The 25,981-nt window shown below is 43.5% G+C and overlaps 1 protein-coding gene across 5 annotated transcripts in view; it reads right to left on the bottom strand.

Moving 5' to 3' along the window:
- Positions 1-25,981, bottom strand: part of RBFOX2 (RNA binding fox-1 homolog 2) — a 769,335-nt gene that overhangs the window by 390,440 nt on the left and 352,914 nt on the right. For all 5 annotated transcript variants that reach the window (XM_030206954.1, XM_030206969.1, XM_030206978.1 and 2 more), the window contains 2 exons: positions 13,774-13,917; positions 7,521-7,574 (listed from right to left, as the gene is read on the bottom strand). In XM_030206954.1, coding sequence (XP_030062814.1) covers positions 7,521-7,574; positions 13,774-13,917 — 198 coding nt within the window. The remainder of the gene's footprint in view (positions 1-7,520; positions 7,575-13,773; positions 13,918-25,981) is intronic.

The raw sequence follows: 25,981 nt of genomic DNA, 5'->3' as shown, positions 1-25,981 counted from the left end.
AGAAGCCACTAACACCAAGCTCCAGATTAGAGTCATCCTTAGGGAGGTTAACACACAAGAGAGAAAAGGTAGTCTGGCAGGAATGTATGCAGCTGGTTTTAGTGAATATGGTGTTACAGTGGCTTGTGGACTTGCAGTTCAGGACTAGCATGGAGTATGTCAGTGTGCATAAATAGAGAGAGAAAGTGACAGTGCAGGAGAGAGACACACAGATACTGCAGGAACAGCTAACACAGGAACAGACCAGGAATGAATGCTTCCAGAGATCAGAGTTGGATTGGCTGTGGTCAGCAGAGCACAGCGAACCCTCAGAATTGGTGTGATGCTTATTCCCTGAGCAAGGAACCTAGATCTGTGAGCCTAAAAATTCAGACCCAGTTGGGAAGAAAGAACCAGCTGAAGTTTATATAGGACCCAAAGGTCCTGTTACTGTACCCATTCAGGGAGACTTAAAGGAGCCACAGGTTCACATGTGGCAGCTTCATGTGTTCCTCAAATCTGTCCTTTGAGATTCTCCGCAAGGGCGATCACTAACAAAGACTGCAGCTGTCAGCATGGTCACATCCTTCAGAATAACCTGAGATGTATCAGGTGCAGTCTCGGCTTCTTGGAGGCCAACGTGTCCGGTCTGATACCAAGGATGGTGAGCTAACCCCATGTGTGGAGCACTCCAAAGGCACCAGTGACATCAGTGCCTCCATGCTCTTGGTTTTGTGCTTTGAAGGGCAGCATGCGCCATGTCTTCCACCCAATGACTCACATCAGCACCCCTCAGTGCTAGACAAGGATCAGACAATCTTCCTCATCTTCGGAAGGGGGATCAGAAGATGGCTTGAATGGCCTCTTATCAATCCTCAAAGTCAAGAGAGGTCAAGACTCTGTGTCCCTAGTGTCTGAGGCAGCTCCTGGAATTATGTAGACTGGTGCTCCCAATGCCAACAGACTAGGATTCTCTTGTGCTAAAAATCTTTTCATGCTGCTTCTCATGACCTGTATCATCTCTGTTTGACAACTGCAAACAGAGTTACCAAACAGAGGAATCACGATCAAGCTCCATGCACTGCCGAAACCAGTTATATGTGCCTGTAATGGATATGGTGCTGTTAGCCTATGAATACTTCTTAAAGCCAGAGGGAGCATTTTGTTGGGATAGGTAAAAAAAAAAAAATAGTCGCAGAGAAGTCAAACAACTCGATTATGAAAAAACGTATCTGATCGCCTATCTGAGACCTAGTGGACCACGGATGCTGTGCAACTTATCAGATTCAAAACAAATAAAGAATGTACACTGCAGGGAGGAAGTGATGTCATCGCCACAGATGGAATTCAGAGCTCTGTCGGGACGGTGGAGAAATTTGTAATTTTCCCAGACTCCCAAGTTCTGAGCGTAGAATAATTGTAGCCAGAGAAAAGAGCTGATGGCAACACGGAAGAGGCTAGAGAAGTTCAAATATGCAGCGGACCAGTGGGCGGAAGCGGCGAACTCGCGCTGCACCCTGCACAAGCCACGTGGCAAAATGGCTGACGCTGATTCGGGATCGGAGACGGAGGGCCCAGCGGAACAGCAGGAAAGCGAAACAGAGCTTACCAAACGAGGTAACTCGGTGGTTTAAGGCTCTGAAAGCCGAAATGTCGGCGGTAAGAAAAACAATAAAAGAGGCTGTTGCGGACATACAGAAAGAGATGAGAGAGATCGGCAGCAGAGTCAAACAGGCAGAAGAAACGCTTGAGCATGTGGAGGGAGAAGTTCAGGAACTCCGAGCCGAACTTAAATCTATGAGAGCAGAGAAAGCAAAAATGCAGCTTGATATAGAGGATTTAGAGAATCGCTCAAGAAGAAGCAATTTAAGATTTAAGGGAGTCCCTGAAACAGATCAGAACATGGACAGCGCAAAGGTAATCGGAGAAATCTGTGCACGCATTATGGACTCAGGAGGAGAGGGACAGACGAGCGGTGTGGAGACTGAGATAAAGTTCAACAGAGTGCACAGAAGTTTGGGACCTAGAAGGGACTAACAACCCAGAGATATTGTGGTATGCTTCCTTTAAGTCCAGAGAGCATAGCCAATCGTTTTTCTGAATCATGGGAAGAAGGGTGCCCATGAAAAGCATCTTGAGCCTGAGAAGGCTGTCAGGAAGGCGGATTGTATCTACGCTTATTGTAAACATAGGAAGCAGTCCTCCTTCCCCGGAAAAAATATCTACCTGTAGAGGTAGATCCTGAAGGCGCCCGGTGGGAGAGCTTGTCGAGTTTCCTGCTGGTGGAGCTGCTCTACCACCTGCTCGACTTTCTCGCCAAAAATATTATCCCCCCAGCAAGGAACATCCACAAGCCGCTGCTGCGTTCAATTGTCCAGGTCAGAGGCACGCAGTGGATCTGGATGCAACATCAAAAGTGTCGTAAGTACCCCTGGACAGGAATTTGCAACACGCCTTCAGCTGCCTTACCACCTCCTGAAAAGGCTTGGCGTGCTCCACACGGAGCTTGTCCACCAAGTCCACCAGTTGCATCACATTGTTCCGCATGTGGATGCTCGTGTAGAGCTGGTAAGACTGAATTTTGGACACGAGCATAGAGGACTGATAGGTCTTCCTCCCAAAAGAGTCCAGGGTTCTAGATTCTAACCCCGGGGGCGCCGAGGCAAAATCTCTAGAACTACTTGCTCTCTTGAGAGCGGAATCACAACCATAGAATCGTGAGGTAACTGCATCCTCATCAACTCCGGTTCTCCATGAATCTGATATTGGGACTCAGCTATTTTGGGAATGGTGGGATTAGTTAGTGATTTCATCAGGTTCCTAAGCAATGTCTCCTTAAGGACATTATGCAAAGGGACAGTGGATGACTCCTTAGGTGGCGAAGGATAATCAAGGACCTCGAGCATCTCAGTCCTGGGCTCATCCACAGACACTGCAGGGAAGGGGCCCACAGACATTTCCTGGACAAATGAAGAGAAAGAAAGACTCTCCGGGGGAGAAAGCTTTCTTTCTGGTGAAGGAGTAGGATCAGAGGGAAGACCGCTTCATGGGTGCCAAATCCATCGACACCCTGGAGCTCCCGGTACCATGTCTAGAAGGAGACCGATGGCGATGCTTCTTAGCCTTCGCTCGAGGCACGTCATCAGTACTCCTCGGTACCGACGAGGAGGACATGGAATCCACACACCTCCTCGGGGTCGTGTCCAAAAGGGGTCGGGCACAGCAGGAGTCTTCGAGACAGGTGGAGACCCACTCGATGGCTCACTGATCCCAGCATGTGGTGGTCTCCGGACAAAATTACCTGCACTCCCGATGTCGATGCCATCTCCGGTGCCGCCCTCGACGCCGCCGACCTCGGTACTGATATCGACGTCGAAGTCCCGGGCAAAGCTCCAAACAGACGGTCCCGCTGAGCTAATCTCGATGCCTGTGTCCACTTTTTAAGGCTAAGACACAACTTACACACGTCTGGGCGATGGTCGGGCCCAAGACACTGAACACACCACTAGTGGTGATCGGTACCTGAGATTGCCCAGTTGCGTTGAGCGCACTTCTTGAAGCCGCTGGGAATCCTTGATGTCATGGATGGAAAAATAGTGGCGGCGAAGTCAAAGTTCTCGATGGTGCCAAAAAGAAGGGCACAAAAATGAGAAACGCGTACGCGCGGGACGAAAAGAAACTTAACAGGGGACAAAAACCTAAGAAATAAAGGTAACAGGTTTTTTTTTTTGTTTATTTAAAGAAAAACAGCTCACCAGAGCTAAAAATGAAAGAAAACAAAAAAAGGAGAAAACCGTAAAACGAAGGCTCTTTTCAGGGGCACACGGAGGGAGACCGCAAGCAGTCACTCCCTTACCGCGGAAAGAAAAGAACTGATCGGGACTCTCGCACGACGGGTGGGAAGATGGCCGTGCGCGCACTTGAAGGCTCTAGCAAACTTTTGTTGCTAGGAAGATTTCCATTCCTCGGGGCTGCCGTGGACGTCACCCAGTCGTTAGAACAAGCAGCCTGCTTGTCCTCAGAGAATTCCTATTTTTATATTTTACTGAAATGTGCAGGAAAAAAGGAAAGGATTTTTAAAAAATGTATTTATATCTATTTCCCTTACTGGTCCAATCCTGGTCTTTTTGGCAACACAGCCAACATAGGTAAGCAGGAAATGAAACAGATGCTTTACTCAGAGCTATCTTTGTTTTACTTAAAAAAAAATAGAGCAGACTAGTCTGGCGTATTAGTTTATTAGTATCATCAAAACTGGCTTTAAGTTGCCTACAAACCCCCTTCTTCTCAGAACAATAGTGTGCAATCAAACTCTTTTACTACTACTACTAATCATTTCTATAGCGCTACTAGACATATGCAGCGCTGTACACGGAACAAGACGTATGAGGAGAGACTTGCTGACCTGAACATGTATACCCTGGGGGAAAGGAGAAACAGGGGTGATATGATACAGACGTTCAAATATTTGAAAGGTATTAATCCGCAAACGAACCTTTTCCGGAGATACGAAGGCGGTAGAACGAGAGGACATGAAATGAGATTGAAGGGGGGCAGACTCAAGAAAAAAGTCAGGAAGTATTTCTTCACGGAGAGAGTGGTGGATGCTTGGAATGCCCTCCCGCGGGAGGTGGTGGAGAGGAAAACGGTAACGGAATTCAAACATGCGTGGGATAAACATAAAGGAATCCTGTTCAGAAGGAAAGGATCCTCAGGAGCTTAACCGAGATTGGATAGCAGAGCCGGCAGTGGGAGGCGGGGCTGGAGGTTGGGAGGCGGGGATAGTGCGGGGCAGACTTATACGGTCTGTGCCAGAGCCAGTGGTGGGAGGCGGGACTGGAGGTTGGGAGGCAGGGATAGCGCTGGGCAGACTTATACGGTCTGTGCCAGAGCCGGTGGTGGGAGGCGGGGATAGTGCTGGGCACTCTTATACGGTCTATGCCAGAGCCGGTGGTTGGGAGGCGGGGCTAGTGCTGGACAGACTTATACGGTCTGTGCCCTGAAGAGCACAGATACAAATCAAAGTAGGGTATACACAAAAGTAGCACACATGAGTTGTCTTGTTGGGCAGACTGGATGGACCGTGCAGGTCTTTTTCTGCCGTCATCTACTATGTTACTATGTTACTATGTAAGAGACAGTCCCTGCTCGACAAGAGCTTTCAATCTAGTTAAGACAAACAGGACAAATATGGGATAAGGGAATTAATTCAATTTGAAATTATAAAATAGACATGGGTACTTGAATACATATGTACATGTCCACTACAAAACTTTTAAAAAAAAATGTTTTGATCAGAATTTCTTTCCTCCTCTACCTGCTACTTTCTCTTTGGGGAGTCCCAGCTTTTGATCTGCTTAACTGTTTCCCTTTCTAGCTGCCTGTGCTCATGTTCACCCTAAGCAAGGGAAATTACATCAATTTGTCTCCACCAAACTCTTTATCAACAACTAAGAAGAACACAGCAAGCTGCTGAAATTGAGACTAACAGGAAAGAAAGCCTTTATAAAATGTCTCCGCAAAATGAAAAGCATCAAGAACTGCTCAGAACAGGGCAAACTGTAGGGGATAGAAGGGCAAGTAACAGGTACTTGGGTCTTAATTTGTACTAGAAAGAGAAAAAACCGAGTTTCAGCACTTCTTTAGCATCCAAGCAAGAAGCAACACCAAGGTTGATTCTACCAACAAGGAGAACTGGTATACAAGGCAGCCCAAGAAGGGAGAAGTGCTACTCTGCACCTGGTCCATTCCTGCTCCCACTCAAAAGAACACTTTGGTTTATTCCTTACTCTGGTATCATCTCAGTGCCAGTTTACATTAGATACTCTTCAGCTCTTCCACTGGCATTCATATGTACCCCCAGCACCCCATAGTGACAGCACAGGGCTCCAAGCAGCCTACTCAAATACTACCAGTAGAGGGAGGCAGAAGAGGTGGCACCAGGTCCCCTGATGGTATGCATTATAACTCGGACAAATGCCAGCAGAGCAGAAACTCAGATCCAGTGGTGGGAGTAATAAGAGGGAGGAAGGTTAGGTTATTTAATATGGAGGACGACAAGGGAAAAGAGGCTGGATTATATTGTGAAAGAAGGGTAGGGGAGAGGAGAGGAGTCAGTTAGAATGTGAGGGACAGAACTTGGGTTGTAATATATGAGACGAGCAGAGAAGGGTAGCCTAGCTTATAATGTCAGGGAAAGGAAGATGAGGGTAAGAGTAGATAGAAGGGAAGAATAAGAGAGAGAGAGGCGAGGAAGGGAGAGATTCAGACATCAAACCCTATGAAATACATTACAACTACTCTACCCACAAACAACCCATACAGACACACACACTCCCAAAATACAAGTCACCCATACGCATCCACCTTACCTACACATTTGTAAACATTCTTCCACTCAATATGGAGTGCACCAAGTCACACTCAATCACTATCCATACAGATACCACCTCATCCAAATCCACTCAGTTACACTTCTTCCCTTTCATTTGCTCGGGCATATGCACACAGAAATCTCAATTATACACTTTATTATTTGTTTGAGCATATCATAAAAATTGATGCTACATATAGTCTGTTGAACTTATTTTGGAATCAGGAGTATTTTAGGAGCTTTTGGATACTGTTTGTCTTGTTTTTAATTTATTGTATGCATAAGAAGATTATGCCTTAATATTGTTATCTTCAGAGAATGTACATTCTGATACATACTGATAAAATAAAATAGATATTCTTCTTCCCATCCTACCTGCCACTCATGCATCTCACCAAATTCAAAATGTAAGTTAAATAACCCTACAAAGAGAGATTAGAACCTTAAGAACTTAAACAGCTGGCACCTAGATATTTGGCCAGAGTCTTCTATAATAAGGTGCGTTGTGGCTCTATTTCACTCTGGGATTATTCAAACTCACAAATTGGACATTTGTGTGTTTTGGAGTTAGACAGTTCACTCCTGTCCTGGCCCCACCCCCAACTGCGCCCTCTCCCCCTTTGCAGCACCCCCCACAAAAAAAAATCAATTTCCTTTTTATATACAAATTAAACCCTGTAGGTAACAGCTGATTTTCATCAACAGAGCTCTGAAGTCAACATCCTGATAGGAGGGAAAAAAACAGAAGGATATTAAATGAATAACTAATTTTCCCATAGTACCAAATTAAACTTCTGCACTCAGTTATTACTGCAAAATGAAAATGGAATACAAAAGTTCCTGGCAGATAAATACTAATCTAGTGTCTTTTGATGATGAGTGAAAATGAATGAAATTTGATATTTGTATGCTATACAGTGAAAAAAAAAAACTGAGTAAAAGAATCATGGAAATTTTGGAGAAGTCATATGCAAACAAATAGAATGCCCCATTTTCAAAGTGACCATTAGAGAAAAGGTTGACTTACAAAACAGAAGCTTGGGCATCGTTAGCCATCTTTTCACTGTAAGCTGATCTTTTTCAGAATAGTGATTAAATACTATTGCAATCATTACTACCCAGAACCCACAGGAGAAAAAAAAACAAAAAAAAAAGCACAGGATCTTACCTTGGAACCACGCTCATTGAAGATAATTTCCACGTCCAGAATTTTGCCAAATTGCTAGTGGAAAAAAAAAAAAAAAGACATTTAATGGCAAATGTTGCTTTTTAAAAAAAATTATTTCAAAGCTCACTATAGAACAGTAGATCTCAATCAGTGTGTCACAGGGCCAGCACATAGAGCAGCATTTTTTTTTTTAAAGGCTGCAGCTTGTCTTGCTCTTCCCTCGCATTTCCCTCCCCTCCTACAATGGATCTAGCACCTCACCCTCTTCCTCCTCCAGCACCATCCCAATCATCCATTAAACCTCGCCTTTTAGTCGGCAGCGATATCAAGCTGTTTGGGTTGACCCTTTCTTCTGCCATGTCCCACCCTCGTGTACACAGGAAGTTGTAGCAGAGGGTGGAGACACGGCAGAAGAAAGGATCTGGGTCAGCCCAGCCAGCCTATTATGGATTCCGTTGCTGGCAAAGATGTGAAGGGGGGAGGCAGCTGATTAAAGAAGAAAAAGAGGTGCAGCATCCACTGAGGGGGGGGGGGGGGGGGGGGGTTGCAGCATCCACCGGGGGTGGGGTGAGAGGTGCACTATCCACTGGGGGGGGGGGGGGGGGGAGAGAGGGAAAAGGTGCAGCATCCACGGGGGGGGGGGGGGGGGTGAGAAGTGCAGCATCCACCGGGAGGGGGGGGGGGGTGAGAGGTGCTGCTGCATCCACCGGTGGGGGGGGGGGGGGGCGAAAAAGAGAGAGGTGCTGGACTCACCGGGGTGGGGGGTGCTGAGGGAAGAAGAAACTATACTTGAGAGCAGTTGAGAAAGGAAAAGGAAGATGTGCTGCACCTGATTGGAAGGACAGCTGAGGGAGGGAGGGGAGAGAGGTGCTAGACCTGTAGAGGGAGTTGGAGAGGAGAGGGGGACATGTGCCCACATGAGAGATTAAAAATGCCTTTATAACCAGAGGACAGCAGCTGAACGAATTATCTGAAAAACTCAAGAGTCCACTTAAAATAGAATACAATCAAGGAAGATGGAGAGATTGAGAGAGATATTCAGGTGTGTAGGAGTATTTTCCTGTAGTCTCACCTTTGCTGGTCAGAGGCCTGGTAAGCTTGAACATCCTTTCCTGTTCTAATATGGATTCTACAGCCCGTGGCCTGAATACATCAGAAAACCAGCTTTCTACAAAGGAAAACTACTGCTTGGCATAGCTGTGATGACTTCATCCAAGGACATGCTGTTTACTGCAAACTTGCTTCCAGTTATCCCCTGGGAAGCGCAGAGGAGCTTACCTCTCAGAGACAGTATCTCTCGAAGTATTTGTGAACCAAGAGGGAGTTTGCTACCATCAGACTTGTGATTGCAGCAAAGAAACTCTTATCAGTCACAAAGCCTCTCATTGTCATCACCATGAATTCTGCTGGATAGAAGTACACAGTTTGTGATTGGTCACTTGGACAGAGAGGGATGCATAAGTACATAAGTACATAAGTAGTGCCATACTGGGAAAGACCAAAGGTCCATCTAGCCCAGCATCCTGTCACCGACAGTGGCCAATCCAGGTCAAGGGCACCTGGCACGCTCCCCAAACGTAAAAACATTCCAGACAAGTTATACCTAAAAATGAGGAATTTTTCCAGTCCATTTAATAGCGGTCTATGGACTTGTCCTTTAGGAATCTATCTAACCCCTTTTTAAACTCCGTCAAGCTAACCGCCCGTACCACGTTCTCCGGCAATGAATTCCAGAGTCTAATTACACGTTGGGTGAAGAAAAATTTTCTCCGATTCGTTTTAAATTTACCACACTGTAGCTTCAACTCATGCCCCCTAGTCCTAGTATTTTTGGATAGCGTGAACAGTCGCTTCACATCCACCCGATCCATTCCACTCATTATTTTATACACTTCTATCATATCTCCCCTCAGCCGTCTCTTCTCCAAGCTGAAAAGCCCTAGCCTTCTCAGCCTCTCTTCATAGGAAAGTCGTCCCATCCCCACTATCATTTTCGTCGCCCTTCGCTGTACCTTTTCCAATTCTACTATATCTTTTTTGAGATACGGAGACCAGTACTGAACACAATACTCCAGGTGCGGTCGCACCATGGAGCGATACAACGGCATTATAACATCCGCACACCTGGACTCCATACCCTTCCTAATAACACCCAACATTCTATTCGCTTTCCTAGCCGCAGCAGCACACTGAGCAGAAGGTTTCAGCGTATCATCGACGACGACACCCAGATCCCTTTCTTGATCCGTAACTCCTAACGCGGAACCTTGCAAGACGTAGCTATAATTCGGGTTCCTCTTACCCACATGCATCACTTTGCACTTGTCAACATTGAACTTCATCTGCCACTTGCACGCCCATTCTCCCAGTCTCGCAAGGTCCTCCTGTAATCGTTCACATTCCTCCTGCGACTTGACGACCCTGAATAATTTTGTGTCATCGGCGAATTTAATTACCTCACTAGTTATTCCCATCTCTAGGTCATTTATAAATACATTAAAAAGCAACGGACCCAGCACAGACCCCTGCGGGACCCCACTAACTACCCTCCTCCACTGAGAATACTGGCCACGCAATCCTACTCTCTGCTTCCTATCTTTCAACCAGTTCTTAATCCATAATAATACCCTACCTCCGATTCCATGACTCTGCAATTTCTTCAGGAGTCTTTCGTGCGGCACTTTGTCAAACGCCTTCTGAAAATCCAGATATACAATATCAACCGGCTCCCCATTGTCCACATGTTTGCTTACCCCCTCAAAAAAATGCATTAGATTGGTGAGGCAAGACTTCCCTTCACTAAATCCGTGCTGACTTTGTCTCATCAGTCCATGTTTTTGTATATGCTCTGCAATTTTATTCTTAATAATAGCCTCCACCATCTTGCCCGGCACCGACGTCAGACTCACCGGTCTATAATTTCCCGGATCTCCTCTGGAACCTTTCTTAAAAATCGGAGTAACATTGGCTACCCTCCAGTCTTCCGGTATTACACTCGATTTTAGGGACAGATTGCATATTTCTAACAGTAGCTCCGCAAGTTCATTTTTTAGTTCTATTAATACTCTGGGATGAATACCATCAGGTCCCGGTGATTTACTACTCTTCAGCTTGCTGAACTGACCCATTACATCCTCCAAGGTTACAGAGAATTTGTTTAGTTTCTCCGACTCCCCCGCTTCAAATATTCTTTCCGGCACCGGTGTCCCCCCCAAATCCTCCTCGGTGAAGACCGAAGCAAAGAATTCATTTAATTTCTCCGCTACGGCTTTGTCCTCCTTGATCGCCCCTTTAACACCATTTTCGTCCAGCGGCCCAACCGACTCTTTGGCCGGTTTCCTGCTTTTAATGTATCTAAAAAAGTTTTTACTATGTATTTTTGCTTCCAACGCTAATTTCTTCTCAAAGTCCTTTTTTGCCCTCCTTATCTCCGCTTTGCATTTGGCTTGGCATTCCTTATGATCTATCCTGTTACTTTCAGTTGGTTCTCTTCTCCACTTTCTGAAGGATTGTTTTTTGGCTCTAATGATTTCCTTTATCTTACTGTTTAGCCACGCCGGCTGACGTTTAGTCTTCTTTCCCTTTTTTCTAATACGTGGAATATATTTGTCCTGAACCTCCAGGATGGTGTTTTTAAACAGCATCCACGCCTGATGCAAGTTTTTTACTCTGCGAGCTGCTCCTTTCAGTCTTTTTTTCACCATTTTTCTCATTTTGTCGTAATCACCTTTTCTATAGTTAAACGCTAGCGTACTTGATTTCCTAGTTTCACTTCCTTCAATGCCAATATCAAAACCGATCATATTATGATCACTGTTATCAAGCGGCCCTCGTATCGTTACCCCCTGCACTAGATCATGAGCACCACTAAGGACTAAGTCTAGTATTTTTCCTTCTCTTGTCGGCTCCTGAACTAGCTGTTCCATGAAGCTGTCCTTGATTTCATCAAGAAATCTTATGTCCCTTGCGTGTACAGATGTTACATTAACCCAGTCTATATGCGGGTAATTGAAATCCCCCATTATTATTGTGTTGCCCAGTTTGTTTGCGTCCCTGATTTCCTTTAACATTTCCGCATCCGTCTGTTCGTCCTGGCCAGGCGGACGGTAGTACACTCCTATCACTATCCTTTTCCCCTTTGCACATGGAATTTCAATCCACAGTGATTCCAAGGAGTGTTTTGCTTCCTGCAGAATTTTCAATCTATTTGATTCAAGGCTCTCGTTAATATACAATGCTACCCCTCCACCAATCCGATTCACCCTATCACTACGATATAATTTGTACCCCGGTATGACAGTGTCCCACTGGTTATCCTCCTTCCACCAGGTCTCAGAGATGCCTATTATATCTAATTTTTCATTAGTGCAATATATTCTAACTCCCCCATCTTATTTCTTAGGCTCCTGGCATTCGCATATAGACATTTCAAACTATGTTTGTTGTTCCTAAGTACATCATGCTTAGTACTTGACAGTATTAATTGGCAATCTTTTGTCTGATTTTTATTGTTATTTAAAGATACCCGATCTACTACAATCTCTTTTGCAACCTCACTATCAGGATACTCTATCTTCCCTGTTATGGTGATATCTTTGAAAGATACCTTATCCCGAACCATGCTCTTTTGAGCGACTGTCGGCCTTCCCCCCAAATGTTGGACAGAAGAGAAAGAAAGAAGATCAGAAGAAAAGAAGATTGGTTGGTGGATAGATATCTCTCAGAGGTGCTAGAGAGACTGATTTCCCAAAATAAGTGTAGAAAAAATGTTTTGCTAACATACGGTTAATCATTCTTACAATTTCTAAAATAAATGTAGAGCCTCTGAAATGTAGATTCTATGACCTTGTGTACAAGTAAAATATTACAACTAAAATGGAATATGCCTAGATATGCTTCGGAGCCAGACAAGATGACTAGTAGCCTAGAAATGTAACATGTTAGAAAATGCAATAGTGTTGACAGACACACAGGCACTGAGCTTCCTTTGTGCCCCTGCAGGTAGAGAAACTTATAAGGGCAGAGGAGAGAAATGTTGGGTCAGACAACCTTCTGGCTGCAGTGGGATCTGTCTCCTTGCAAGTAAATAAAAATGCTTAAACCTGACTTGGTCTGATGGTATTCGTATGTTAATTAGAATTCTTTTAACAGCTTGGTCCTTCGGAGCCGGAACCAATAGGTCTTCCTTTTGTTAGCGTCAGAACAGCTGTGCACATGGATTTTGAATAAATCCTTGAATTAAAAGTCCCCCAGGAAATCAATCCTGTAAACAGGGGCCTGTTCTTCTGATACTTGGAAGACTGACGGTTTTCTTGTCTGTGTATCACAAATCTCAATCGGACCAACTTAGGTACTGTGGTGTCTTGTTTTTCTTTGAATTAGTGTGTCTTTTAAATTTGTAATTGAGATTTAGAGTGAGGAACTCTAAAGCCACCTCTAGGACAGGAAGCCAAATAAATTTGCTCAAACCAGAAAAACATTAGTGTCAACTGGAAATAAACAAGAATCAGCACTAGAAGAAAGCTAACAAGGAAGGAAAGCCTAGAAATGGGACTAGTAAAATATGGACAGATACCAGCTGCTGGAATTTTTAACAATACCCTCCTTAAAAGCAATATTGCACAGTTTTTTCTGCAGGTACTATATAAGAATAGTTAGTGTACAGCTGGAGTCACACAGAAGGCAGAGCAGATGGCTTGACATTTATAGTCAGCACACATAGTTTCTATCTCAGTTTATGGCTCAGCAGTACACAGAGTTCTCAGTATACCACTAAGGCTGATAATGAACTAGTCACATATACAGCTAATGATTATACTCAAGAGCTTTTATGAATGCTAATTCTGTTTTGGAAGGAAAAGCCAAGAAAAAGGAAGACTAAATCAATATAGTGGTAATAATGAGAACTACCTACATTGGAAAATGAAGTCCCTCTTACAACAAATGGAAGCTGTGCATACTTTAGCCACATAATATATACAAAATACTAACAGAGAAATGATGTCTTAGGTATGGCATATGAGTGCATAATTCAGATCCTTGGTTATAGTGTTACTTATTATTTAGTGATAACTTAAGTGAAACTGGACAAAGGCTAACAAATTACATTTTCTTCTCAAATGATAGGATGGATAATCATTCATCTCTGGGGCAAATAACCCAAATTCATATTTTGAAACAAACATAAAAAATGCAAGATTCATGTATTATTTTTTCCAAACACTTCAAGAAAAGAAAATGATTTGAGATTTACCCCAAACATCTGTCGAAGGTCTGGGTCACGAAAACGAAAGGGTATATTAGAGACATGTAGGCGCTTTGGGGTGGATTTACTCTCACTGGTCTCATTGCTCTGTGTCTGTGATGGCTGTCCATCCGTCTGTGCTCCTTCTGTCTGCTGCAAAAAAAAAAAAAAAAGATGAGTAAGATATTGAGGGATCAAATAGCGCAAACAGATTATCTGACAATCACTAAACAAATTTTTCAACCACACCTAACATTGGGTGTGCAGCTGAAAATTTTCATAACTCTAGCTGGACAATAATAAAACTGGACAGCTTAAGATACACATTTGCATAACTAGAATTGTCCAGCTAAATTTGAAAAATGATTAGTGTGGCGATAAAGACTTATTGACTGTTAACACCATTCCATTATGGGGAAAAATCATATTGAAGGCCTGGAACTCATTCACTCTGCTCAAGAAGATTAGATTGAGAACAGGAGACGGCATGAGCCTATCTTGCCCATTAAGGGCTGCAGAAAGTAGGTGGAGCTTGCCGCCATTTTAATTCACCCAAAACAATGGGAAACGCTACTGAAAACAATAGCAAGTGTGTGTTCCATTTGTAAGAAGTCTAAAGCTGTTCCAGTTGGATAGGAAGTGCCTTAAAAAGTGGAGGATAATGGATTTTATTTCTTTTATTATACAGCTTTTTTTTATTTGAAAGCTTCTCATATCTAGATATAAATATAATGAAATAAAATCAAATACCACTAAAACAGCTTAAAAATTATTGCAGCTGGTAGAAACAGCAATAAAACTATTTTGTGCTCATTTTTCTACACTGTTCTATAGAATACAGTAATACATGGCTAAATCTCAGTGAGGATACCATGTTTCTTGATGGGTTCATAACTGTTGTTGTAATTTGCCTTGGAAAGCCTGGTGTTATAAAGATGGAATACATTGAAATTAAATGGAAGTAAAATTAAACTCTCCTTTCACTGGGGCACATAGAATCACATCTTCACCTCATATCTTTTGTAGAAGTTTAAATTTTAGATACACAAATGGATTACTCTGTTTTAAACATGATTCAGGGATAAGTGGTTTTATAAGTCAAAATAATAAAAACAAATATTTGGTTTCATGCAGATTTCTCATTTGATGAACTAAATAATAAGTCCCTAATGTAGTCTATTGGTTTTCTTATATTTTGTTCTTATGACGACTTATACTGTGCCCAAACTAAAAACTTCTCTCTTCTATCTGGTTGATAATAAAAGGAGCTCATTATGAACACTATCTACCCTAAAAGGTTGTTTTGTGGCTATACATGAGAAATTGTGATATTGCACATATAAGTTTATGTTTTTGTTCCTAGTCATGCACCCAAAGGTTATATAATCCTTTCAAGAAACCAGTTAATCGTTTAACTTATTAATAGAACATAACCACAAAGGTATGGTCACATTTTCAATATGATAACTAGAGCCCAGCTAAGTTTATTTTGAGTTAGTCTTCACTGGACCAAACTTGCTTTCCTTGTGCCACCACCATCTAGTTGGATAGACAGTGCCTTTTACAAAGGAGAGGAAGTATTTTTTTTTTAATTGGCATTTACATCCCATGTTATCCCAAGCAAACTCTGGTTCCATGTGGCTTACATTTGAAAATACAGTGAGGTAGAATAATAGAATTCAGTAATATCATGGAAGTAAGTCGATGGATATATCCAAAACATTTAACAAAGACTCATCATATAGACCCAGCTGGGCATTTAAAAGTCTGTCCTTTAATGATGTCGCATGTTCAGAAATTATAACTATAAGTATAGACAGTTATTCAAACATTATCACATGCCAAAACAGGCATCCATACACACACTGAAAAAGTAAACAACAACTTCTACAGCACAACACAGTTCGCTCCAAATTATTTAACCACCCTTGGGTTTCATCTTTGGGTTTAACAAGAAATACCATGTGCACATGAGGTCTGGATAAATGAATTAAAACAATGAAAGCTTAAAGCAAATGCCCATAATATGTAAAACTTGGCAGCAATAATTAAACACCCAGAGATGGAATATTCAAATAACAGGCAACCACCAGATTTATTTTCCACTGAACATAATTAACTTTGTATGAACTTGACGACTAATAGTGTGCTCCTAGCTACTGTATTTTCATGGTGTACTGTTTGCCTTCCTAATGAAATCACACTCATCTATATACAAACAAACACAGCTAGGAGACAAAGATTTTTAAAAAATGCCTTTTACAACCACACAGATTTGAAGAAGAAATAAATATATACAACAGAATTAGACAATGTTAGCACGTTTAAACTGACTCTGGACAGAACCTCAGCGTGAAAGGAACTCTTCCCTCATTATTCAATTCCTGTCTTTGAAGGAGTAGTAATAACAACTTAAGTATTTTTATAATCTACCACTGCATTCCATAAAACCAAGATCCTTTCTCTTTTGATGTACACACGGGAAAAAAAATATGTTAAATGCTCCCAGCTTTCAACCTAATAAGATTTAAAAAAAACAAAAAACCTTTGTACTTATAAATATAAACTGTGAATGTTGAGTACCTGATTCTCATAACATTGTCTGTTTTGGTGGCCCTTTACTAGGTAAAAACATTTATGCACAAATACGCCTGCTGGGGAATCCCTATAGCCAGCCCCTTCAAATGACACACTGATTACGATTTAGAACAAATTAGTACTCTAAACAATGAAACTGATATTTCCTCTGTTTACATCCATAAGCTGCACAAGCCGGCATGTTTGAAAATATGTGAGATCAAATAAAAATGCTACCAACAATAAAGGACAATGTGGATGCAACAGCTGATAGGTTTGTTTGCTTTGTTTTGGGTATACAGGGATGACCGGCTGCACGGGGGAGGAGAGGCTGAGCCGGCATCAACGTTTTGACATCATGCCATTTTCTGTTCTCAATCTAACCTCCTTGTTTTAAAATCACATTGAGAGAGGTCATGTGTTGCAATGTTGCAATGACCTGAATCATGAGGTAATCTGTGCTGCTCTTCCACTTGGAGAAATTGGTGTGAATTCTTAGTTGAATTGCTGTGCCAGAAGGTATAGTGTCCCTTGAAAAACTCATCCAAATTTACTCTAGAGGGCTGAAAAAGCCAATAAAATATTCAATAATTGTGACACATTAAATTTTAAGGTGAAAATGGGTAGACCTTCATATTTCAAGATCACTGGAATCACAACTGTTACCCGGAGTGAACTCACAGTTTAATGAACTAGTTATCATAGACCTTCGTATTTCAAGGTCAGTGGAATCACAACTGTAACCCGGACTGAACTCACAGTTTAATGAACTAGTCGTCAGATTGTGACATCAATAGTGGCTCCTTAATTTATTATCAGTCTTGCCCATTTAAATTAATAAATGAATAACTGTGTGGTAAATTATCTACAATGCTCTAAATGTCCAAAAATTGTATATTGTGATAAAGTCACATCCAGGATAGTTGGGTTAAGGCAGTGTCAGTTTGAAATACAAGTCCCAGAAGGCATTGCAGGCAAGGAGCCAGGGGGTGAGATGAAGAACCAGGACTGGACTCCTAGCTGCAATAGGGGAAGACAAGGGTGTAAGCTGGCAGGATGTGTAGATTGGCTACCACTAAGGGGAAAGAGATAGAAAACCCTGTGTGCAGGAGCTCATCATTAGTCTAATACTCAACTCAGCTGGTATGGGTGTGGTGGAAGCTAATGGAAGGAGAATGACTGGTTGTGAGAGGAGAAGCTAGGGATTTATTAGGCAGGGGAAAGAAACCTCAAAGGAGGGGAGCTTGAAAGCACTGAGGAGCGCAGCACCTGAAGGTTTGCAAATCTACATTGTTTGGAATTTATTTTGGTTTAAACCCTGCTTAACTAGAGAAGCCTGCTTTCTTTTGTGGGACCTGTTTGCTTTGGGAGAAACCCTGACTTGTGGAAAGATTGCTAGGGAGAATTACAAACCTGTTTCCCAAACTGAAACCTGATTATTTTGAGAAACTCTGTTGAATTTGAAAGGCTTGTTTATGAAGGGGGGGGGAGGCTTGTTTATGAAGGGGGGGGAAGGCTTGTTTATGAATGGGGGGGGGGAATCCTGCTTGGGGGCAGGTACTGTTTTGTTTGCTACTGATTTTGACAACAAGGAGGGATTTCAAAAGGACTATTGCCTCCCCCTTAGGGAAGGGGGCACAGACTTTGTGTTTAGTGGGCAGATGTACTAAGCAAGGCAGAACAGCCCTGCCTGAGAAGCCCTAACCCAGGGCTCTGGAGTGAAGTTTTGGTCATTAACCTGAAAAATAAAGGAATGTTTTGATGTATCCCCCGGTGGCAGTTTATGAAGATCTGGCTATTCGCGGGAGGCGGCTTCCTCCCCCATACTGGAGCAGCGGGCTCGTTTACTATATCCAACTGCTCTATATAAGGAATGAATGACAATATTGTAATTTAATCCTCATATAAAATACTAACGTCTGCTGGATTCAAAAAATATGTAGTTCACCAAATAACTCTAAACAATTGCTAATCGCTTATCTGTTGTAGCCCGACTTTCTTCTGCTGCAACAGCAGGTAGTGTGACCTGCTGATTGGGTGGCAGAGCCGGTGGCGGGAAGCGGAGATGGTGCTGGGCAGACTTATACGGTCTGTGCCAGAGTCGGTGGTGAGAGGCGGGGATAGTGCTGGGCAGACTTATACGGTCTGTGCCCTAAAAAGGACAGGTACAAATCAAGGTAAGGTATACACAAAAAGTAGCACATGTGAGTTTATCTTGTTGGGCAGACTGGATGGACCGTGCAGGTCTTTTTCTGCCATCATCCTACTTTGTTACTATTTAAGTTAAGTTGATTTATTCATTTGTACCAGATTTGTGCTCTGGAAGATACTGGCTGATGTGTTATATTTTTGATTTGACCAAATAAAAATAAAGTCCCCTCCCCAACCACAAAAAGATTTTATGTGAATTCATACTGATGATCTCTGTCTTACAATCTTCCCACCTTGAGCCACACCAGTCTCTCTCGCAATCCTTCTACCTTGCGTTGCCAGACTGTTTCAGCAATCCTTCTACCCTGCGTTGCCAGATTGTTTCAGCTCCCCAATCTCGTTTCCAGTAGCCTCTCTCACATCCCTAATCCTATCATCATTTTCTGTAAACATTCTCACCTATTTTTATACCTTGTCTCCCTCTCTCAATGCCCCTAATTTGTTGCTGCCCTGGATCCTCATCTCTCAACCACCACCTTTTACAACAGTCTCTCCCCATTCCTCTATTTGATCCACAGAAGCTGCCTCAAAATCTACCTTGTCTCCCAACACTATCAATTTCTCAGTCTCTTCAACCTACCTCAAAGCAGCAGCCTCTCAACTCTTCCTTTCACCTGCCCAAAGCAGAAGCTTTTTTTTTTTTTTAAACACTTTGGAGGTGGATCCTGGCTAGGAAGATGTTTCCTATACTGGCAGCTTCTCTTGACCCACAAAGCTGCTGAACTGATTGACGGCATTGCTAGTATAGGATATCTCCCTCCCACATCTGCTACTGCTCCTCTGCAGCTGGTACAGGCCAACTGACTTTTTTTTTTTTCTATCATTGGTTTGCACTAACATTCCTTTCCTGTTTTCTCAGTCACTGGCCTGAGCAGAAGTCTCCTTGTTTAACTGCACAGGCTGCTGACAATTTAACTACACATACACATAACCCTGGATTGCAAACCAGAGGCTGCATCAGAGGTCTGCAGGACTGTCGCTCACTACCCATACAGCAAAGAACACAAATCTAAGGCCTCTTTCTTATAATAGAGAGCATATCTCTTGCAATTAAAACCAGGAGGAGAATGTTGGGCACTACAGCCAAATAGTTTGACTAGTCGAAATGGGTAGAACAGGATTTTTTTTAACCTGTTAAGAATTTAACAATTAAAAATCCAGATACACCAGCAATATATATATTCCACAAGATACATAAATCTTTCAAATCACCACCCAGGAGACTAACTGTCTCATGACTGGTTCACTACTAGAACCTCTTTCCATCTTTACTGATAAATGTTTGAGACAATTTATGCTACTTTATGCCACCATACGTTAGTTACTCTACAGATATGATTAACATTTTGGAAAATGTTAAACATAATAAACAAGTTTGTGTCGAACTATGGACATCAAATCACTCTACGTGAATGTGAGGTTATCTGAAGCTATTTATATTATTAGGAATGCCCTACAACTAGAGATTTTTCCTTAAGGATTCCAACAATATTCACTGTAGAATTAGCTATATTAGCATTGAGGGAAAACTTTTTGTTTTGATAATTATAAGCAGATTAAGGGAACTGTGACAGGGGCCACCATGGCCCCTGACATAGCTAATCTCTATGCGGATACTACTGGGAAGACATTTTTAACCAAGCCTCCTTTTGATAAAAAGGTTTTATTGTGTAAACACTGTATTGATGATTTTATGATTTAGCAAGGAAATGAGAAGCAACTGATTAACTCAAGAGATACTTCTTTGGATATTGCCATTAGATGGGAGAATGGCAAATAGATTTACATCTATTGTAAACCTACAGATATGAACAAATTTCTACAGTACAAAGTAGAGTGATGTGGTAGCCGTGTTAGTCCACTTTTAAAGGTAATAAATAGAATTAAAATAAGAACATAGAAAAGAAAATAAGATACCACCTTTTTTATTGGACAATTAAAAAAGGTATTTTATTTTCTCTGTTTTATTTTATTTCTATTTATTACCTACAGCAAAGCAAAGTTACTCACCTGTAGCAGATGTTCTCTGAGGACAATAGGCCAAGTGTTCTCACAGCTGGGTGATATCATCCAATGGAGCCTGGTGTGGATGCTGACTAGTGCTGGTGCCTTCTCGCCCGCCATGCGAGCTTGGGTCTCTCAGTCATATACGATAGCTAAAGAATACAACCCCAAAGGGAGGTGGGAGGGTATTGAGAACATCTGCTACAGATGAGTAACTTTGTTTTTTCCGAGGACAAGCAGGCCTTCATATTATCAAAGCTGGGAACCTCTAGCTACCAGGCTCACCGAAAACAATGCTAGGACAATAGGTGCTCGAAATGTTGAGGCCTGGAAGTCAATTAATCTGAAAATATGCACATATTAGCTGTGAAGGTGTAGCCTGGAACTAAACAAAATGGGCCTAGGAGGGTGGAGTTGGATTCTAGACACCGAACAAATTCTTCAGAACCACAAATCTAAACCGGGTATCATGTAAGATATCCTGCTCAAGGCAGTAATGAGATGTGAATCTGTGAACAGATGAACACATCACAGCTTTGCTGCAAATCTCCTCTATGGAGGCTGACCTCAAGTGGGCTACTGGCGTAGCCATGGCTCTGACATTATGAGCCCTGAAATGACACTCCTGTCTCAGTCCAGCCTGGGCATAAGTAAAGGAGATGTAATCTGCTAGCCAACTGGAAATTATGCATTTGCCGATGGTTGCCCCCATCCTGTTTGGGTCAAAAGAAACAAAAAGCTGGGTGGACTGTTTATGAGCATTATTCCGTTTGTGCAGCGCTGTGTACGCCTTGTAGCGCTATAGAAATGCTAAATAGTAGTAGTAGTAGTAGTAGTAGATTGAAGGCTAAGGCTCACTTGCCATCTAAGGTGTGCAGTACACTCTCACCAGAATGGGCATGTGATTCTGGGAAAAATGTTGGCAGGACAATTGCAAAGAAAGCTAAATTACTTACCTGTAGCAAGGTATTCTTCAAGGACAGAACCAATTACTCTCACATGTGGTGACATCATCCACAGAGCCAGGTGTGGAAACACTGCCTAGCATAATATTTCTTAACAGCTCAAGGCAGTGCTCCTACCGTGCATGCTCAGGGTGCCTTCACACCCACCTCACAAACGCAGGACCGTCAGTACAATAATTTAGCTACATGAGAACTCCAAGGGGAGGTGGAAGGGTATGCAAGAATAACTGGCCTGCTATCCTCAGAGAATACCTGCAATAGGTAAGTAACTTTGCTTTCTCTGAGGACAAGCAGGCCATGTGATTCTCATATTTGGAAAATCCCTAGCTATAGGGCTCACCAAAAACAACACTACGCGGTCAACTGGAATTTGCAACAGCGAGTCCAAACAAGTCAATCAACCTCAAATGTTGTGGAGGTGCAGCCTGGGACAGACTAAGTAAAATGGGCTTAAGAGGGTGGAGTTGGATTCCAGATCCCAAATTCTGAAGGACTGTCTGTCCAAACCGACAGTTGCGTCAGGTATCTTGCTCAAAGCAATAGTGGGATGTAAATGTGTGAATTGAAGACCATGTTGCAGCCTTGCAAATCTCTTCGATGGAGGCCTATCTTAAATGGTTTACAGACACTGCCATGGCTTTAACATTGAGAGCCTTGACATGACCCAAGTCAGTCCAGCCTGGGCATAAGTAAAGGATATGCATTCTGCTAGTAAACTGAAAATTGTGCGTTTACAGATGGCAGCTCCATTCTGTTGGTATCAAACAAACAGCTAGGTGGACTGTCTGTAGGGCTTAGTCTGCTCCAGATAATAGTCCAATGCTTGCTTGCAGTCCAACATTTGCAGTGTGCTTTTGCCAGGATGGGCATGAGGTTTTGAAAAGAATGCAGGAAGGACGACTGACTGATTAAGATGGAACTCCGAAACTACTTTGTTGTGATGAAAATTTGTGAAAGGTGGATCCACTACTAGGACATGAAGCTCATTGACCCCGCGAGCTGAAGAAACTGCCACCAAAATAAAGACCTTCCAGGTCAAGCATTTCAGATGACAGAAATAAGTGGCTCAAAAAGAACTTTCATCAGCTGGGTAAGGACAAATTGAGGTGCCAAGACACAGGTGGAGGTTTCACAGGGAGCTTTGTCAAAAGAAAACTTTGCATGACTCGAACCTTTGCACCCGATACCTTCGCTCCTGCACTCGATCGGCTGAACGCCTCTGGAGGAAATCTCTCACCCATACTGATTTAATTCATTACAAATTCATGCTACCCTCCTTCCAGTCCTCCCTATTCCTCGCCAAACAGGACTATTACACCCAATTGACTAATTCCCTCAGCTCTAACCCTCGTCGTCTCTTCGCCACCCTTAACTCCCTCCTCAAAGTGCCCTCCACTCCCACCCCCACCCCCACCCTCTCCTCAATCACTGGTTGACTACGTCCACGACAAGGTGCATTAGATCAACCTCGAATTCACCACCAAACCATCTCCTCCTCTTCACCCTATAACCCACTCCCTCAACCAACCAACCCAGGCCTCCTTCTCCTCGTTTCCTGATATCACCGAAGAGGAAACCGCCCATCTTCTTTCCTCCTCGAAATGCACCACCTGTTCCTCTGACCCCATCCCCACCAACTTACTTAACACCATCTCTCCTACTGTCACCCCCCCCCCCAATCTGTCATATCCTCAACCTCTCTCTCTCTACTGCAACTGTCCCTGACACCTTCAAGCATGCTGTAGTCACACCACTCCTCAAAAAACCATCATTGCCCCTACCTGTCCCTCCAACATCAGCCCCATTTCCATCCTACCCTTCCTCTCCAAGATACTTGAACGCGCACCGTTCACAGCCGTTGCCTTGATTTTCTCTCCTCTCATGCCATCCTCGATCCGCTTCAATCCAGCTTTTGCCCCTTACACTCGACAGAAACGGCACTTTCTAAAGTCTGCAATGACCTGTTCCTTGCCAAATCCAAAGGTCACTACTCCATCCTCATCCTCCTCGACCTATCCGCCGCTTTTGACACTGTCAATCACAATTTACTCCTTGCCACACTGTCCTCATTTGGGTTCCAGGGCTCTGTCCTCTCCTGGTTCTCCTCTTATCTCACCCACCGTACCTTCAGAGTACATTCTCATGGTTCTTCCTCCACCCCCATCTCGCTCTGTTTGAGTTCCTCAGGGATCTGTCCTTGGACCCCTTCTTTTTTCAATCTACACCTCTTCCCTGGGCTCCCTGATCTCATCTCATGGTTTCCAATATCATCTTTATGCTGACGACACCCAGCTTTATCTCTCCACACCAGACATCACTGTGGAAACCCAGGCCAAAGTATTGGCCTGCTTATCCGACATTGCTGCCTGGATGTCCAACCGCCACCTGAAACTGAACATGGCCAAGACCGAGCTTATTATTTTCCCACCCAAACCCTCTTCTCCTCTCCCTCCACTCTCTATCTCAGTTGATAACACCCTCATCGTCCCCGTCTCATCTGCCCGCAACCTCGGAGTCATCTTCGACTCCTCCCTCTCCTTCTCTGCACATATCCAGCAGATAACCAAGACCTGTTGCTTCTTCCTCTATAAAACATTAGCAAAATTTGCCCTTTCCTCTCTGAGCACACCACCCGAACTCTCATCCACTCTCTCATTACCTCTCGCCTTGACTACTGCAACCTACTCCTCACTGGCCTCCCACTTAGCCATCTATCCCCCCTTCAGTCCGTTCAGAACTCTGCTGCACGTCTTATCTTCCGCCTGGACCAATATACTCATATCACCACTATCTTCAAGTCACTTCACTGGCTTCCGATCAGGTACTGCATACAGTTCAAGCTTCCCTCCTTACCTCTCTACCTTCATCTCCCCTTACATTCCTACCCGCAACCTCCGCTCTCAAGACAAATCCCTCCTTTCAGTGCCCTTCTCCACTACCGCCAACTCCAGGCTCCGCCCTTTCTGCCTCACCTCACGCCTGGAACAAACTCCCTGAGCCCATACGCCAGGCCCCCTCCCTGCCCATCTTCAAATCCTTCCTCAAAGCCCACCTCTTCAATGTCGCCTTTGGCACCTAACCACTATACCTCTATTCAGGAGATCTAGACTGCCCCAACTTGACATTTCACCCTTTAGATTGTAAGCTCCTTTGAGCAGGGACTGTCCTTCTTTGTTAAACTGTATAGCGTTGCGTAACCCTAGTAGCGCTCTAGAAATGTTAAGTAGTAGTAGTAGTAGATTGTACAGAGATGGGCTTACCCTCTATTCTGAGAGTGGGGTACCCCCTTAGGGGATCTGTTTGCCACTTCTTACAATCAGAAAGTCCCTCAGTACTGTTCCAGGCTCAGATCACACGAGACACATTGGATGCCTTCCTCCTGCATTGGAGGACAGGTCTTCTCTGTGTGTCCTCCCATTCCTGTTGTGGGGAAGACCTTGCTGAAACTTGAGACAAGACCAGTTCCATAAACCTTATCACCTCGTATTTGGCACTGGCAGATCTGGTTCCCCCTTCTTCCAGAGTTATCCTCTGAAGAACCATGGAGATTGGACTGTTTTCTGACCCTCTTCATGCAGAACGAGGAATCTCTCTTCTGCATCCCAATCTCCAGTCTCTGGCTCTCACAACTTGAATGTTGAGAGCTTAGAATTTGCTCTCTTGAATCTACCAGAGGGTGTGTCCTAGTTTTTGCTGGCTTCCATGAAAGATTCCTCTAAGAGATACTATTCTCTCAAATGGAGGAGGTTTGCTGTCAGTTGTGAGGGCAAGACCCTTGATCCACTTACTTTCCCTACACAGGACCTGGCTGAATACCTCCTGTCTGTCTGGTTGTAAGACAACTCTGTAAGGGTTCACATCTATGCAATCAGTGCATACCATTACCGAATAAAGACATGCCAAAGGAGTGACATACACAGTGGAGGCCATGTGGCCTAACAGCCTCAACATCTGCTGAGCCATGAACTTCTGGCTGCTGTGTAACTGAGTGGCAAGAGCAACCAAAGTGTTGGATTGCATCACAGGGAGAAAAGGTCACAACTGCTTTGTATCTAACAGGGCTCCTATGAACTCTAATTGTTGAACTTGGAGCAGATGGGACTTGGAGTAGTTTAAAACAAACCCTTGTACCTCTAGCACCTAAATCTGAATAGTTTTCTGCATGGACTCCTGAGCACCTTCCTTCGATGTGCTCTTCACTAACCAGTCGTCCAGGTAGGGAAACACGTGGACTCCCAGTCTGCGCAGCAATGCTGCGACTAAGAATAGACACTTTGTGAAAACCCCGGAAGCTGATGCAAGGCTAAATGGCAGAATGCAGTACTGAAAGTGGTGTGTTACCACCCAAAATCTGAGATACTTCCTGTGACCTGTAAATAACAGGATATGTGTATAGGCTTCCTTTAAGTCCAGGGAACATAGCTAAACTTGGTCCTAAATCATTGGGAGAAGAATGAACC

The sequence above is a fragment of the Microcaecilia unicolor genome, chromosome 1, assembly GCF_901765095.1.
Source record: "Microcaecilia unicolor chromosome 1, aMicUni1.1, whole genome shotgun sequence".
NCBI classification, from domain to species: Eukaryota; Metazoa; Chordata; class Amphibia; order Gymnophiona; family Siphonopidae; genus Microcaecilia; species Microcaecilia unicolor.
The sequence above is the reverse complement of the archived record's forward strand: the minus strand, read 5'-3'. Positions and strand labels throughout refer to the sequence as shown.